Source organism: Oncorhynchus keta, chromosome 11, assembly GCF_023373465.1.
Source record: "Oncorhynchus keta strain PuntledgeMale-10-30-2019 chromosome 11, Oket_V2, whole genome shotgun sequence".
NCBI classification, from domain to species: domain Eukaryota; kingdom Metazoa; phylum Chordata; class Actinopteri; order Salmoniformes; family Salmonidae; genus Oncorhynchus; species Oncorhynchus keta.
Window position 1 is genome coordinate 29237197 of NC_068431.1, and position 17664 is coordinate 29254860.

Genomic DNA, 17664 nt, shown 5'->3' on the forward strand with positions numbered 1-17664 from the left:
CACTGGAACTAACAGTCCCAGACCATTATTCCTCCTCCACCAAACTTTACAGTTGGCACTATGCATTGGGGCATCCACCAAACCCAGATTCGCCCGGCAGCCTGCCAGGTGGTGAAGCTTGATTAATCACTCATGAGAACGCATTTCCACTGCTCCAGAGGCAGTTTGGAACTAGGTAGTGAGTGTTGCAACCTAGGACAGACGATTGTTTTATGCACCAGCACTTGGTGGTCCTGTTCTGTGAGCTCGTTTGGCATACCACTTCACAGCTAAACCGTTGCTAGATGTTTCCACTTCACAATAAACAGCACTTAAGGTTGACCAGGGCAGCTCTAGCAGGGCAGAAATTTTACAAAATGACTTGTTGAAAAGGTGGCATCCTATAACGGTGCCACATTGAAAGTCACTGAGCTCTTCAGTAAGGCCATTCGACTGCCAATGTTTGTCTATGGAGATCGCATGGCGGTGTGCTCGATTTTATACACCTGTTAGCAACGGGTGGGGCTGAAATATCCAAATACACTCATTTGAAGGGTGTCCACATACATTATATATTCAAATGTATGTGGAATATATAGTGTAATTTAATGTGGAAAATAAAAGCATTACATATAGTGATAGTTCATACAAAAAGTCAGAAGTCCAACTTGTTTTTCAACCACTCCACAAATTTCTTGTTAACAAACTATTGTTTTTGCAAGTCGGGTAGGACATCTACTTTTGTGCATGACACAAGTCATTTTTCCAACAATTGTTTACAGACAGATTATTTCACTTATAATTCACTGTACCACAATTCCAGTGGGTCAGAAGTTCACATACACTAAGTTGACTGTGCCTTTCAACAGCTTGGAAAATTCCAGAAATGATGTCATAACTTCTGATAGGCTAATTGACATCATTTGGGTCAATTGGAGGTGTACCTGTGGATGTATTTCAAGGCCTACCTTCAAACTCAGTGCCTCTGCTTGACATCATGGGAAAATCAAAAGAAATCAACCAAGACCTCAGGGGAAAAAAATGTGTCTGGTTCATCCTTGGGAGCAATTTCCAAATGCCTGAACGTAACACGCTCATCTGTACAAACAATAGTACGCAAGTATAAACACCACGGGACCACGTAGCCGTCATACCGCTCAGGTAGGAGAGGTCTTCTGTCTCCTAGAGATGAACGTACTTTGGTGTGAAAAGTGCAAATCAATCCCAGAACAGCAAAGGACCTTGTGAAGATGCTGGAGGAAACAGGTACAAAAGTATCTACATCCACAGTAAAACGAGTCCTATATCGACATAACCTGAAAGGCTGCTCAGCAAGGAAGAAGCCACTGCTCCAAAACCACTATAATAAAACAGACTATGGTTTGCAACTGCACACGGGGACAAAGATCGTACTTTTTGGAGAAATGTCCTCTGGTCTGATGAAACAAAAATAGAACTGTTTGGCCATAATGACCATCGTTATGTTTGGAGGAAAAAGGGGGAGGCTTGCAAGCCGCAGAACACCATCCCAACAGTGACGTACAGGAGTGACAGCATCATGTTGTAGGGATGCTTTGCTGCAGGAGGGACTGATGCACTTCACAAAATAGATGGCATCATGAGGTAGGAAAATTATGTGGATATATTAAAGCAACATCTCAAGACATCAGTCAGGAAGTTAAAGCTTGGTCGCAAATGGGTCTTCCAAATGGACAATGACCCTAAGCACACTTCCAAAGTTGTGGCAAAATGGCTTAAGGACAACAAAGTCAAGGTATTGAAGTGGCTATCAAAGCCCTGAGCTCAATCCTATAGAAAATGTGTGGGCAGATCTGAAAAAGCGTGTGCGAGCAAGGAGGCCTTACAACCCTGACTCGGTTACTCCTGCTCTGTCAGGAGGATTGGGCCAAAATTCACCCAATTTATTGTGGGAAGCTTGTGGAAGGCTACCCGAAACATTTGACCCAAGTTAAACAATTTAAAGGCAATGCTACCCAATACTAATTGAGTGTATGTAAACTTCTGACCCACTGGGAATGTGATGAAATAAATAAATGCTGATAAATAATTATCTACTATTATTTTGACATTTCACATTCTTAAAATAAAGTGGTGATCCTAACTGACCTATGACAGGGAACTTTTACTAGGGTTAAATGTCAGGATTTGTGAAAAACTGAGTTTAAATGTGTTTGGCTAAAGTGTATGTAAACTTCCGACTTCAACTGTACATGGTGTTTCTATAGGGTTGAAACTAGAAGCAAATTCATTCATCAATCACATTGGAAAAAGTTCATGTTTCACGTGCGCGCTTATGAACCATTTAGTCAACTATGCTACTAATGGACAACTGGAGAGCGTCTGGAGCCAATCACCCTCCTCTCACCCGTTGCGTTTCCATATGGAAGCGTGAAACAAGTTTTACTTTGAGACTAAACAAAACTGACACACAAATGTACAGCACATTGTTATACAATTACTGTAAATTATAAAACATTAATGTAAAACATTTGAGTTTGTTCTACTCTAAAAAAGATGCTCGCCACCTCCAAAAAATGTCGTGGGCTAGAGTTAAAAATGTATTTCACTTACCAGCCTAAACTCGTGTGTACGGTCCTTCATCGTGAATTCACGATTTTCCCACCTGTTTCTCAAACACTTTACATACCAATAGGTAGGTATATAGATACCCGTATCCTACTCCTGACTGCATGATTTAAATTTTATTTTCCGACGTGATGAGGTGCGGGCTCGCGCAAGGGGTGTAATATCAATCGAGAGCGTGCGATAATCTCGAGGTACAAAATCGAATGCATTTCCTCGTCATTTAGAAATGTGTAACAACTTTACTTAAAAAAAAAAACTAATTTGCAGAGATTCATTTCAGGATACTCGCTTTCAGGATTAAAAGACACAAATTGCATACTACAGGCTACAATATGGCAGACAAATCTTAAATATACCTACTTTCCAGATTAGGAAAAATAAAAACTCGCATTCAAAATGACTGTTTTGGGAACAGTTCATATATTATAAGATTTATGATGGATTTTTTAAAGTTATGTTTTACACACTAGAGCCACCAGGTGGAGGGAATGGTGGAGGCAACAGCAGTTCATGCTTGGTTTTATTTTGTGCTTCCTTGAAAATATCTCATACTAAATTACACTCATTCATCCTTTAAATGTATTGCATTGCATTTCATGGCATTCCAAATATTTTTCCCAGTATAAAAAAAGTGTACAAAAAGTGAACATATATATTTCGATAGTTATAAAAAAGGAATATACACTTAGAAGTAGTTACAGTGCCTTCAGAAAGCATTCACACCCCTAGACTTTTTCCACATTTTAAAGTAACAAAGTGAGATTAAAACAGATTTAATAGTATTTTTTTGCAAACGATCTACACAACATACTCTTGATTTTTCGCTCTCTCCACTGACATTGAACTTTTTTATTTAATGGAAACCCAGAGTCAATACATGCTAGAATCGCCTTTGGCAGCAATTACAGCGGTGAGTCTTTCTGAGTAAGTCTCTGAGAGTTTTGCACACCTGGATTGTACAATATTTGCACATTCTTTAAAAAAAAATGTATTCTTCAAGCTCATAAACCAGTTGTTGATAATTTCTAAACAGCCATTTCAAGTCTTTCAATGGCTTTTCAAGCCAATTTAAGTCAAAACTGTAACTAGGCCACTCAGGAACATTTAATGTTGCCTTGGTAAGCAACTACAGTGTATATTTGTCATTGTGTTTTTTATTGTCCTGCTGAAAGGTGTCTGTTGGAAAGCTGATGACCACATTTTCCTCAAGTATTTTGCCTGTGCTCTATTCCATTTATTTTTAAAAACTCCTTAGTCCTTGCTAATGACAAGCATACTAATAACATGGTGCAGCCACCAACATGCTTGAACATATGAAGAGTGTTACTCAGTGATGTGTTGGATTTACCCCAAACATAGCACTTTGTATTCTGGACAAAAAGTTAATTTCTTTGCCACATTTCTTGCAGTATTACTTTAGTGCCTTATTGCAAACAGGGTGCATGTTTTGAAATATTTTAAATCTGTACAGGCTTCCTTCTTTTCAGTCTGTCATTTAGGTTCGTATTGTGGTGTAACTACAATGTTGTTGATCCATCCTCAGTTAACTCCTATCACAGTCATTAAACTCTAACTGTTTTAAAGTCACCATTGGCCTTATGGTGAAATCCCTGAGCGGTTTCCTTCCTTTACCGCAACTGTGTTGGGAAGGGCGCCTGTAGCTTTGAAGTGACTGGGTGTATTGATTCACAATCCAAAGTGTAATTAATAACTGCACCATACTCAAATGGATATTCAATGCATGCTCTTTCTTTTTTACCAATCTACCAATAGGTCCACTTCTTTGCGAACTATTAGAAAACCCCCTGGTCGTTGTGGTTGAATCTGTGCTTGAAATGCACTGCTCGACTGAGGGACCTTACAGGTATTTGTATGTGGGGTGTACAGCAGTGGTTCCAAATCTTTTTCGGGTTACTGTACCACCAATTAAATTTTGCTCTGCCCGGAGTACCCCTGAAGTACCCCCTCATGTGCATTTTTAGCAGTAAGCCTATGGTGTCAGGTGTGTCTTCCCAGGTACGCCCTGTGGATCGGCCAAGTACCCCCAGGGGTCCTAGTACCTCTGGTTGGGAATCACTGGTGTAGAGATGGGATAATAATTTTTAAATCATGTTAAACACTATTGTACACAGAGTGAGTCCATGCAATTTATGTAACATATTAAGCACATGTTTACTCCTGAACTTATTTAGGCCATAAAAAGGGTTGAATACTTATTGACTAAAGACATTTCAGCTTTTCATTTTTGGCATTATGGGGTATTGTGTATAGATCAGTGACACAATATCTCGATTTAATCCATTTGAAATTCAGGCTGTAACAACAGAATGCGGAAAAAGTCGAGGGGTGTGTACTTTCTGAAGGCAATTTAGCTCTAAACAAACCTGACTTTAATATTGCTTAATAGGCTTACACCTTCAATGATGCATAGATAGAACCTTCCTGAACTTCACACTACACCCAGAAAATCATTACAGGAGACATGCCTGGGGTTCTGTATGTTTAGGGCTATTTAATTCAGGAGAACTACCGGTATTCGACTTCCAATTTCGACCCATTCAAATTCGAACCGTTCGGCTTGGGATCATCTGACTTAGGACACTCCAACTTGGCTCTCTTATTCACCATCATTAGCCTTTGTGATCTATCCCTCCTCCAGTCACAGGTCTCCTCATAGGGACACATCCTGCACTTCCAGGCCTCCTCCACTTCCACTCCCTGGGGCACCCTCTCGCCCCTCCAGTAAGCCAGGTAGCCCCTGATATTAGTCCTAAGCTGGGCTTCCTCAAACGCTACCTCCCTGGTGCCAATGAGCTTTCCGGAGCTCTGGTGGCTATACTCCAGGCGTAGCTTGTCAATAGCATTGAGGTTAGAACAGGTAAGGACGACCAGTAGGTGGTCAAGGAGCTCTCTGAACGTGACTGCCTGGAGGCCCAGTGACTGGGTGTGGGTCTGGAGGTCTGATCCAAGGACCCGATTAGGATCCAGCTGAAGGTTGTGGAGGAGATGGTCCCTCTTCACAGAACCCTTTACCATGGAATCAAACAAGAGCTTGTACATACCCACCTGAGAGAGAGAGAGAGAGGCAGAGGTACAGGTCATAGAGATGGAGAGATGGATCAAAGAGATAGATCATATAGGGGTCAGACACCACACATATAGGGGTCAGACACCACACAGAGAAATAAAGGAGACCAGAGAGAGGGCTCAGAGGGAGGTCAAAGCCAGATAGAGGTCAGAGAACACAGATAGAGAGACCAGAGAGAGGTTACAGAGAAATGTCAGAGACCAGAAACTGAGGGGAGGTCAGAGAGAAATATAAGAGTGTTTGACTGTCTGTAGCGTACCTGTAGAGCGTGTCCCTTGGCCTGGGCTGGGTGGGGCAGAGAGTTGTGACTGCGGGTCTTCAGTTCACTCAGGACCAGTTCCCCAGAGTCACTACGATACAGCTCATCAACCACACCCATGAAGAACATCCCTTCCAACACACCAAACACTGGGAACTCCCGCACAAGCTGGCCTGGGACACACACATGCAACTCTGTGACAGCCGTCTCCTGTGGTTATTTTACATTTCCCTCTTCAAAGGGCTCAAGATTGGGCATATTGTCAGGATTCAGGCATTCTGAAAAAACATGGATATGCAATGTAACCTAATCATCCCAAGCTTCATTCATCCCCCTCCTTTCCCCTGTAACTATTCCCCAGGTTGTTGCTGTAAATAAGAATGTGTTCTGTCAACTTACCTGGTAAAATAAGGGTTCAATAAATACAAGTAATGTACCACCATACCTGCCTCTAAAGCTGGGACCATCTGTAGCATGTTGATTAGCTTCAGAGCCTCCCTGTCCTCCCTGGTGACAGCAGCCACAGTCACAACATTTGGTTTCACCTCCAGTTCTGGACACAGAGATACAAGGTCAGGACATGGGTTATAACTAGTTTCCTCCATAACATTTATATGGAAAGCAAATATCAACGATAGCATAAATCCCTGTGGATGCATGTGTAGGTTACAAAATTACTAACATGAAAGTATTCTATGTGCCAATGCTCTGATATGCCCAATCTTGAGCCCTTTGAAGAGGGAAATGTAAAATAACCACAGGAGACGGCTGTCACAGAGTTGCATGTGTGTGTCCCAGGCCAGCTTGTGCGGGAGTTCCCAGTGTTTGGTGTGTTGGAAGGGATGTTCTTCATGGGTGTGGTTGATGAGCTGTATCGTAGTGACTCTGGGGAACTGGTCCTGAGTGAACTGAAGACCCGCAGTCACAACTCTTCTCTAACTCAGCATTGGCTCATGAGGTGGGCCTAGTTTAGAATGGTTATGGTAATAAAAGCTTATTTTCTAATGTAGGGCACAACAGTCGTATGGGAAGAGATATGGAATCACATAAGCACAACGTGCTGCTTACCTCTGGCGAGATGAATACTGGCCCCAGTTGTCACTTCTGTATTTTGCATCTCTAGCATCCTTACTTTAGGCTTAATGAACCCATAGGCCATTTTGATCTCACACCAAGACTGCTCACATAGCTGTGTAATGCTGAGGTGACGTTTAAGGAATCTCTCCATTGGGCTCTGGTTAGGGACAGACAAGGCAGCGCTCCGGTTCTTCACCCTCTCGAACAGGGGAGCGAGGTTAGGCCTGATACACACAGACACACACAATGTTTTGTTGCTGATCAAAAGCATAGACTGACAGGGAAAATGTTGACTGTTTTCTGGGTTGAATTGTATATGCTTGAATGGGTTTACCATTTTTTAATAAGGTAATCGATCCTCTTCTCTGTTTCAAGGGACTGACAATCATCACCAACATTCTCACCGAGAGTCGGACTGGACCGGTCAGGAGGGGCTAGAGGTGATCACATGAAAGAGTTGTAGAAGCTACACCCTTGTGAAGTAAGAAGTGCTAAAAGGCCCAGTGCAGTAAAAATTATGTTTTGTATCATATTGTACAACAGCTGATGAAACGAACACTGTGAAAGTGTGAAAAAATGTGATGGTTGCAGGTTGAAAATACAATCTACATAGGAGCTTCTAATCAGCCTGTTTACGTAGACGGGTGTTTCGGCTTGGCTGGTGACATCACCAATAGAGTTCCATGTGACAGGCAAAATGTATGTATTATGTATATTATGGGGGAGGAGTTGTTGCTGTGGGTAGGGCTGTTAATGTGACCGCATTACCACCACACCAGCTGTCACGTGACAGTTTAGTCATGGTAATTAGGCTTCTCCAAGCTCTGATGCTGCTGATGGTCATTGGTAGCCTACCAAACTTATAAACTGCCTGGTACTCAGCACTCCATTGACCCTCGAATTACTCTGACATCAGCGCAAATGTCATCTAAAATCAAAATCTCACACTTCATGAGAGCATGAGTTCACGTTACACAACATTTCTATAGGCAATGCAACTGCGTGAGAAAACAGAGTGATGGCCTCTATTAAAAAGAGGATCCCATCAGCTTTCTATAGACTAGGCCTACTATATTTATTTCTCAACTTTCCTAATATTAAACACACTGCTTATCTTTACAACAGGAGTATAGTGTACCTGGCTGGCATGAAAATGAACCACGGGAAAAACCTCCTCCATTCGCTATTTAAGTGCAAAGACGACATGTATTTTTTTCCACTGCGCCTGCAACGAGACAGGTGCATGAACGGTCCATTCTAAATCAAAACAAATGTCACACATACATTACCAGTCAAATGTTTGGACATGCCTACTCATTCCAGGGTATTTAAAAAAAAAAAAACTATTTTCAACATTGTAAATAGTGAAGACATCAACATTATGAAATAACACACATGAAATCATGTAGTAAACAAAAAATATATTTATATATTTGAGATTCTTCAAATTAGCCACCCTTGATGACAGCTTTGCACACTCTTTGCATTCTCTCAACCAGCTTCATGAGCACTTCACCTGGAATGCTTTTCCAACAGGCTTGAAGGGGTTCCCACATAGGCTGAGCACTGCTTTTTCTTCACTCTGCCATCAAACTCATCCCAAACCATCTCAATTGGGTTGAGGTAGGGTGATTGTGTAGGCCAGGTCATCCGATGCAGCACTCCATCATTCTTCTTCTTGGTCAAATAGCCCTTACACAGCCTGGAGGTGTGTTGGGTCATTGTCCTTTTGAGAAACAAATTAAAGTGGGACTAAGTGTAAACCAGATGGGATGGCGTATCGCTGCAGAATGCTGTGGTAGCCATGCTGATTAAGTGTGCCTTGAATTCTAAATAAATCACAGACAGTGTCACCAGCAAAGCACCCCCACACCACCTCCTCCATGCTTCACGGTGGAAACCACACATACGGAGATCATCCATTCACCTACTCTGCATCTCACAAAGACACAGCATTTGGAACAAAAAATCTCAAATTTTGACAAATCAGACCAAAGGACAGATTTCCACCAGTCTAATAATGTACATTGCTTGTTTTTCTTGGCTCAAGCAAGTCTCTTCATCTTATTGGTGTCCTTTAGTAGTGCTTTTTTTGCAGCAATCGACCATGAAGGCCTGATTCACGCAGTCTCCTATGAACAGTTGATGTTGAGATGTGTCTGTTACTTGAACTCTGTGAGGTGCAATCTGAGGTGCAGTTAATTGCAGATTTCTGAGGCTGGTAACTCTAATGAACTTATCCACTGGAGCAGAGGTAACTCTGGGTCTTCCTTTCATGTGGCGGTCCGTATGAGAGGCAGTTTCATCAAAGCCCTTGGTGGTTTTTGCGACTGCACTTGAAGAAACCTTTAAAGTTCTTGAAATGTTCCGGATTGACTGACCTTCATGTCGTAAAGTAATGATGGACTGTTGTTTCTCTTTGCTTATTTGAGCTGTTCTTGCCATAATATGGACTTGGTCTTTAACCAAATAGGGCTATCTTCTGTATACCACCCCTACTTTGTCACAACATAACTGATTGGCTCAAACACATTGAGGAAATAAATTCCACAAATGACCTTTTAACAAGGCACACCTGTTAATTGAAATGCATTCCAGGTGACTACCTCATGAATCTGGTTGAGAGAATGCCAAGAGTGTGCAAAGCTGTCATCAAGGCAAAGGGTGGCTACTTTGAAGAATCTCAAATATAAAACATTGATTTATTTTAACACTTTTGGTTACTACATGAGTCCATGTGTTATTTCAAAGTTGAGTTCTTCACTATTATTCTACAATGTAGAAAATGGTAAAAATAAAGAAAAACCTTTGAATGAGAAGGTGTGTGCAAACATTTGACTGATACTGTATATGATTTAGTATATGTAAAGATGAGATTAAATCAAGAATAGTGTGATGGTTGACAATATTTCGATGGCGCCAACTAAACTAACTTTTTGGGATATAAAGAATGATTTTATCTACCATTCATGTTGTAGCTGGGACCCTTGGGATTGCAAACAGAGGAAGATCTTCAAAAGTAAGTGATTTATATAATTGCTATGTGATTTTATGAAGCCTGTGCTGGTTGAAAAATATGTTGATGTGGGGCACTGTCCTCACACAATCGCATGGTATGCTTTCCCCGTAAAGCTTATAGTATCGGACAATGCAGTTAGATTAACAAGAATTTAAGCTTTTAAATTATATAATATGTATGTTCATGAATGTTTAATATTATTTGAATTGCGCGCCCTCCTTGTTGTTGCCATCCTGTACCTGTCCCGCAGGTGTGATGTTCAAATGTACCGATCCTGTGCAGGTGTTGTTACACGTGGTCTGCCACTGCGAGGACGATCAGCTGTCCATCCTGTCTCCCTGTAGCTCTGTCTTAGGCGTCTCGCAGTACGAACATTGCAATTTATTGCCCTGGCCACACCTGCAGTCCTCATGCCACCTTGCAGCATGCCTAAGGCACGTTCATGTAGATGAGCAGGGACCCTCTTTCTTTTAGTGTTTTTCAGAGTCAGTAGAAAGGCCTCTTTAGTGTCCTAAGTTTTCATAACTGTGACCTTAATTCCCTACCGTCTGTAAGCTGTTAGTGTCTTAACGACCGTTCCACAGGTGCATGTTCATGAATTGTTTAAGGTTCATTGAACAAGCATGGGAAACAGTGTTTAAACCTTTTACAATGAAGATCTGTGAAGGTACTTGGATTTTCACGAATTATCTTTGAATGACAGGGTCCTGAAAAATGGTTGTTTCATTTTTTGCTGAGTTTACATGTGGACAGTTCTTCCATTATGCGCCTCGGAAATGGACAACGACGCACGTCCTTGCGTCCCTTATGTGTCGGTCTTCACTTGTAGCCTGTGAGAAAGACCCGATCACGTGAGTGAGAGGTGCGTCAGCACACAGCCAGGAGAGGGGAATAATAATAATTATATTTAGCCCAAGGGCACAATGGCCACAAAAGGCATGGATTATTATAGGGGGCATTATGGCCACACAAAGGGGATGCAGCAGGGAAATTTGAAGCAATATCAAGTTCTTGTCAAATTGTGAATGAGAGACTGATGAAATTTGTACAGCGTGCGTAAAATAACTAAGCAAAGCTCATGTCTTTCATGCCTTTCTTTAAAAAAATCATCATTAGTCACACCATGCAGCCTTAGAATGTATGAAAAATCTAAACATATAGCCCAACATTTGTATCACAACTGAAGTTACATAAATCATTCTAAATTAAGCATATAAGATCAAATCAAATACAACAGGCAATATAGGCCAACACATATGCTTCTGTTCTTCAGTGCACCAATTCCTACGTTAGACAATTTCCATTTGAACAAAGTAAATATTTTCTAGTGGACAATAAGAAACACACATGGTACACTGCAGTCTTGTGATGGTGGAACAGCTCAACCTAATGCACCAGTTATCCCTATCATCAGCACCTACTACAGTATCATTAACCTTTCACCTCTATATTCTTAGGTTAAGCAGCTTTCATTAGCACACCTGGATCCAGCAAGAAAGGAAGTGGAAACTGTGAGAGCCAGAAATCTTGCTTGTTTGTAGGTGACCAAATACTTATTTTCCACCATAATTTGCAAATAAATTCATTAAAAATCCTACAATGTGATTATCTGGATTTTATTTTCTCATTTTGTCTGTCATAGTTGAAGTGTACCTATGACGAAAATGACAGGCCTCTCATCTTTTTAAGTGAGAGAACTTGCACAATTGGTGGCTGACTAAATACTCCCCCCTCCCCCACTGTATGGACTTTGAAATGAAAAAGGGAGAGGTTAAACATAGGCCAAGTCTGGCATAAGCTTATTCCCCACACTCCACAATAACTCTGTTGCAGTGGTCTTAGGTAGTCTGCATATAGGCTATTCACGCCATAGTCATTATACCCTAATGTAGGCCTATTTGCCTACTAGCCAAATAAAGTGCAGAACATGCATGCAACTCATCATTCCAACATAGGAAAATTAAATGAATCCATTCAGTTCAGTATGCCATCCATTCTGTAATTCAGTCAGTTGCAATAGTAACTAAATCAAAGAGAACAGAAATCCATGTGTGTATTCAAAATTATCTAAATTCAAGTTCTTTAACCTATAACTTTAATAATTCAATGTTTAATTTAGGCCTATCCAAATAAAAAAGATAGCCTAAATTGTAATGCCTACAAGTTGAAGGCCTATCATTTTGGGTCCTGGTGTCTTGTGGAATTATTTTAGAACTCTATTTGTGTTTATAGGCCTCCCCTTAAATATAGGCCTCCCCTTAAATATAGGCCTCCCCTTAAATAAAGCCTCTCAATACATGTTTAACAAAATGGTTGATAGGGAAAACACATCAGGCAATAAGAATAAGCTATAGATAGTCTTGACCATTTGGGACCCCTTGGCTATTTAGCTCAGGACAGGTTATAACCAAGATTAAATTAAAATAAATGTTTGTCTCATTTATTGATATGGATATAGCCTCTGTGTGATGGGGTTGTGCAATGCAAATGGCAATAACAAGCCTGCATACCGAATGGAATTCTCAAATTCAACAGTCAAAATGCCTAATATAAGGCCTACAGTCTGTGTTCCCAAATACTGGAACATTTATGATTCATTAGGCTACATGATTATAAAAGTAGCCCCACGCGGCTTTAAAATCCCCACGCGGCTTTCATCCCTAAAGCCAACACCTCATTTGGCCGCCTTTCATTCCAGTACTCTGCTGCCTGTGACTGGAACGAACTGCAAAAATCGCTGAAGTTGGAGACTTTTATCTCCCTCACCAACTTCAAACATCAGCTATCTGAGCAGCTAACCGATCGCTGCAGCTGTACATAGTCTATTGGTAAATAGCCCACCCATTTTCACCTACCTCATTCCCATACTGTTTTTATACTGTTTTTATTTATTTACTTTTCTGCTCTTTTGCACACCAATATCTCTACCTGTACATGACCATCTGATCATTTATCACTCCAGTGTTAATCTGCAAAATTGTAATTATTCGCCTACCTCCTCATGCCTTTTGCACACATTGTATATAGACTGCCCCTTTTTTTTCTACTGTGTTATGGACTTGTTAATTGTTTACTCCATGTGTAACTCTGTGTTGTCTGTTCACACTGCTATGCTTTATCTTGGCCAGGTCGCAGTAGCAAATGAGAACCTGTTCTCAACTAGCCTACCTGGTTAAATAAAGGTGAAATAAAAAATAAAAATAAAATAAAAATATATTCTAAAACAGCATGGCATATTTAGATTTTTGAATAAGCCTAAATAATTTACTTTCCATTTTGCAGCTCAGACGGGTCTTTCAAGACAAGGCTCTTCTGTGTCTTTATAGTATTATTCTCACACAAGTCATTTGCTTAAGGCCCAAGCCTACACTACGCCGTCTACTGGTAAAATGTTGTTATGAATTGACGTTCTAAAACAAGCTATAGACTTTTATTTTGGAAATGAAACCGGAAGCTGCAAAGCAAATAACATCTGGCCTAGAGTTGTTTGATTGACTAGCTAACTTCAACTTGCTACGTTCGGTTCTTGTCTTTTGCAGATGCCACATTCCTGACAAAGGTTTGTACATATATAAACAATTGTAACAGAGTAAAGGGAGATCTAAAGTAAGAATTTAATGTGTAAATGTTCAAGTAGTGGTTAGAGCATTGGACTAGTAACCAAAAGGTTGCAAGATCGAATCCCCAAGCTGACAAGGTAAAAATCTGTCGTTCTGCCCCTGAACAAGGCAGTTAACCCACTGTTCCTAGACCGTCATTGAAAATAATAATTTGTTCTTAACTGACTTGCCTAGTTATAGGTAATTTTTTAAATAATTCATAGTCGTAACATACGTTTACAGATCTAATTTAATGGATGTGTTTCACACATTGCTTGTCTTATTATCCTGACAATTAACATATGGATTGTCTTACGATCCTAACGATATGTAAGTTCAACCTTATGGCAGCTATCTGGCTCCATAGTCGGGCTCTTTAACAAAACTTCCCCATGCAGAAAACGCCTTGGTCCAATGACTTATGTGTAATGTCATATATATATATATATGTAAACATTCATACACATAGCTCATATATATTATACAGCGCCAAGCCAAACCGCCTGACTCAAGTCATCTTACCTACCCCTGTTAAAACAGGAACTAGCTCACACAGCCAGCAATAAAACTACCCCCCTAACACTATCCCCTCAACTTTGTTGTCTTACCACCCCAGGAAACAAAGACATTCCATCGCAAGAACACATACACCCAGCCATAAAACTGACCCCCTCTGTTCTCTTCTTTCACGACTCCCTCTGCTCTCCTGTATCAGATTTCCTGACACACAAATACCTTCTTGCATGAACACACACACCTTACTCCCCACCTTTACCGGTCGGATGCTCAGAGAACAAGACTCTGCTATGCACCAATGGGGCCCGCTTGGCTAGAGCAAGGCCCGCCTCCAACTCTTTGTGACCAGTCAGAAGACCAAAACGACTAGACTCCACCTACTTTATTCCATGCATAAAAATGAATGTAACTTTTGTATAAGGCGTCTTTTTCACCTGACTCCTTGCCGAGTTATATGAACTAGATCCGTGCACGTAAAACTGCGCGACAAGATATCTTTGACTCATTAAAACTGTCTTTTGTTACAACTGAAATCCACTCTGTCCAGTGTCCATGATTTGGTCTCAACTCTCCAATATTTGAACATTAACAGTAACAGAACTGAGAACCATGATCAAGGGTTACTCACCGAGATGCTCTGACTGTACATCGAGTAATTCTGCATCACTTATGTCACCCCAGTCGTCCGATGGTTCCGTTGACGTTATGTTGGAATTCATTGCAAAATTATTCCTGTAAAGGTGACCGCATGCGTCCTCATCCAAATATTCGTCTTCTTCTTCGGTGGGGTTTATCAGCGGTTAGCATCCAACGTAATGGTGCATTCATTACCTCCACTTACTGTACTGGAGTGTGGAGAAACTAAACCCTGCCAGCACCACTTCCGTAGCTTTCCAGCACCGTTGCTGGCAGGTAGGGTTTATATATAAGATTATACTCAATATACTCTTTAAACGGATGTCCTGTATCCCCCTCATACTAGAACGCAGTCTTGCTCTGTCCCTCTCGCACTGTAGCAATACATGCGCAACGGTTTCAGTTTCCTGGTAATAGGAAAGTGTGATTATCACATTTAAGGTCTTATTAGCCTCGCCTCCTCTCCTGTCCCTTCATGTCGTCCTCCCTGGCTTTCCTCGGTACTTCAAATAAATGCCTCCCCTTAGAATCTCTATTCCACTGTTCCTGCAGTCTCTGAACCATCACTGTCCATATCAGGCTTTTTGCCTATGACGACATTTTGTGACCATTTTGTGACGTTTTTGTTCGTTTCGGACTTCGTCGGTGATTGGTCAACAGTAGGGACTCTTCAATAAAGTCTGTTGTCATTCAACGGGAATCGAGTCGTTTTCATGCTATTTCTTTAATTGACAAATACTGCACCAAACATTAGTTAGATGTAAAATTGCGAGACTAAGATCTCCTCTGCAAAAAACGTCAATTTGTAACAGATTTCTTGAGTTATATTAATTTAGTCTATTTTGAGTACTTATATACTTATTTTTTAATAGTTTTTCAAGTTTGGCGAGCTGAGTTCAAGTACGCAATCATTAGCAAGAACGGCCTCCTGAGATAGCAGACCCATGTTTGGAAAGTCTTCCTATGGATATTTTGTATCAAATTCCCCCTGAAACAAATGTTGCGTATTACCATGACGTAATGCACTGCTGATCAAACTGTTTGTTATATTTGATTGGCCACTTCCTTAGCTTTCCAAATACCGGCCTGTTGCAGAGTAACCAGAAATGTTGTTCTTTGCTCCTTGCAAACATGGCGGTCAGTCTGAGAATTGGTAATGGAGCATACAGTATTATTTTTTTTAAATCATATAAACAGTCGCATCTGGGGATTGAGGGCAACCAAGCATTCTGACAGAATCTCGGTCTTGCGAAGCTCAAAATGACCTAACGCTTCGAACATACTGACAGTGTTTTTGCATTTAATAAATCAGCGTTACATTAATTTCCAATGAAACGCTGAGTTTGCCTTGCAGAGGCAGGTGCTGTGTGTTCGGTGTGGTGCATAATTGGATTTATCGAATGTATGCCTCATCCTGTATGCGTAGAAGGCTTGACAGTACTGCATAATATTTTGCCAAAAACACCTTCGGTGTGTTAAAGCGTCATTGTGCACAATCGTATGCATCATCTGGATATGTATGCAACAAAAGCTTAACATTCACCTTCTGCTGCCATTTCTGTCAAGTCGTCTATGCATAGTTTGAGGCATACTTTTGATAAATCCAACCTATGCACCACACCTAACACGCTGCAAGGCGCTTCATTGGAAATGAATGTAATTCTGGTGTACCAAAATGCAATGATGCTCTAGGTGTGATCGAAGCGTAATGAGCGTTTAGAAACTGAGAACTCAAGGTCCCTCAGCAGACTCACCGACAGTGGATTTGATGTTGTATTTTGCCATAACCTTATCAAAATGCGATGAGGGGGAATCACAGTTTGGATCTGTGTAGATTAATAACTTATCTGACAGTGAGGATATAAAACCACTCAAACACGGCTTCCAGGTGGTTTTTATATAACTTCACCTCACTGACCCACAGGTCCATGTTATTGCCTCAAGCTGGAAAAGAAACAGTCGTGTGGCTGCCACCACAACCCAAACCAGGCGCAAGCAGAAAAGCTCTCTGCGCAGTGAGATTTTCCAAAAAAACAGTCAAGCCTTATTTTGCAACTGTTGAGGCATTATGATTGAGGCATTACTTACAAAGCTCCTCATCTCAGCCAACGAGGGAGGCACGCCAATCTTCCGCCTTGGGGATTGACAGCAAGAACATCTTCGGCAACTTCATCAAACCCCAGCTCCTGAGAGAGGAGGAGCTGCGCATCAGAAAGGAGGAGATAAGGAAGGAAGAGGCCATCAATTACCCCCACGAACCGGTGCCCCCTGCATATTGACTCTGTACCGGTAGCGCCTGTATATAGCCTCACTATTGTTATTTTACTGCTGCTGTTAAATAATTGGTTTACTTCTATTTTCTACTTAACTTTTTTTTCTTAACTTAGAGCATTGTCGGTTAAGGGCTTGTGATCAGCGCATGTGACAAATCCATTTTTATTTGGGCAAGATGATGGAGATGGCTGTTGGTCATCATGGCAGTGTCTATTCTGATCAACTTGAAACGGGGAGGAAATGGTTTATCAAAATGACACTAAAGAGGCATAGGAGGGCATTCTATTAACCCAACATATAGGATTCATATGGGAAGACTGAATGCAATGATATGGGATGATTGTGACCTTACTTAACACACCTGTTGATTGGTTTCCACTTCCTTTCTTGCTGGATCCAGGTGTGCTAATGAAAGCTGCTTAACCTAAGAATATAGAGGTGAAAGGTTAATGATACTGTAGTAGGTGCTGATGATAGGGATAACTGGTGCATTAGGTTGAGCTGTTCCACCATCAGAAGACCGCAGTGTGTTTCTTATTGTTCATTAGAAAATATTTACTTTGTTCAAATGGAAATGGTCTAATGTAGGAATTGGTGTAGTGAAGCATAT

The 17664-nt window shown here is 41.0% G+C and overlaps 1 protein-coding gene across 2 annotated transcripts; it reads right to left on the reverse strand.

The window, feature by feature from the left end:
- Positions 1-532: 532 nt before the first annotated feature.
- On the reverse strand, positions 533-17460 carry LOC118390036 (exonuclease V-like). Of its 2 annotated transcripts, XM_035780176.2 has the most exons (7): positions 17416-17460; positions 16869-16981; positions 7345-7444; positions 7002-7234; positions 6379-6486; positions 5934-6106; positions 533-5652 (listed from the first exon to the last, which is right to left on the reverse strand). In XM_035780176.2, the coding sequence occupies exons 4-7, from the start codon at positions 7159-7161 to the stop codon at positions 5113-5115; spliced, it is 981 nt and encodes a 326-aa protein (XP_035636069.1). In that variant the 5' UTR covers positions 7162-7234; positions 7345-7444; positions 16869-16981; positions 17416-17460; the 3' UTR covers positions 533-5112. The 2 variants fall into 2 exon arrangements, with proteins under 2 accessions (XP_035636069.1, XP_035636068.1); XM_035780175.2 differs by lacking the exons at positions 16869-16981; positions 17416-17460 and adding an exon at positions 14773-15389.
- Between the last annotated feature and the right edge of the window lie 204 nt (positions 17461-17664).

Bases quoted from the DNA above. Each gene is read 5' to 3' on its own strand.
- LOC118390036 (XM_035780175.2), bottom strand. From the start codon at position 14,863: ATGAATTCCAACATAACGTCAACGGAACCATCGGACGACTGGGGTGAC. The intron at 6,487-7,001 runs GTAAGCAGCACG...CTCTGTGTCCAG, and splicing joins CAGTATTCATCTCGCCAGAG to AACTGGAGGTGAAACCAAAT. The intron at 5,653-5,933 runs GTACGCTACAGA...TCTCTCTCTCAG, and splicing joins CCAAGGGACACGCTCTACAG to GTGGGTATGTACAAGCTCTT.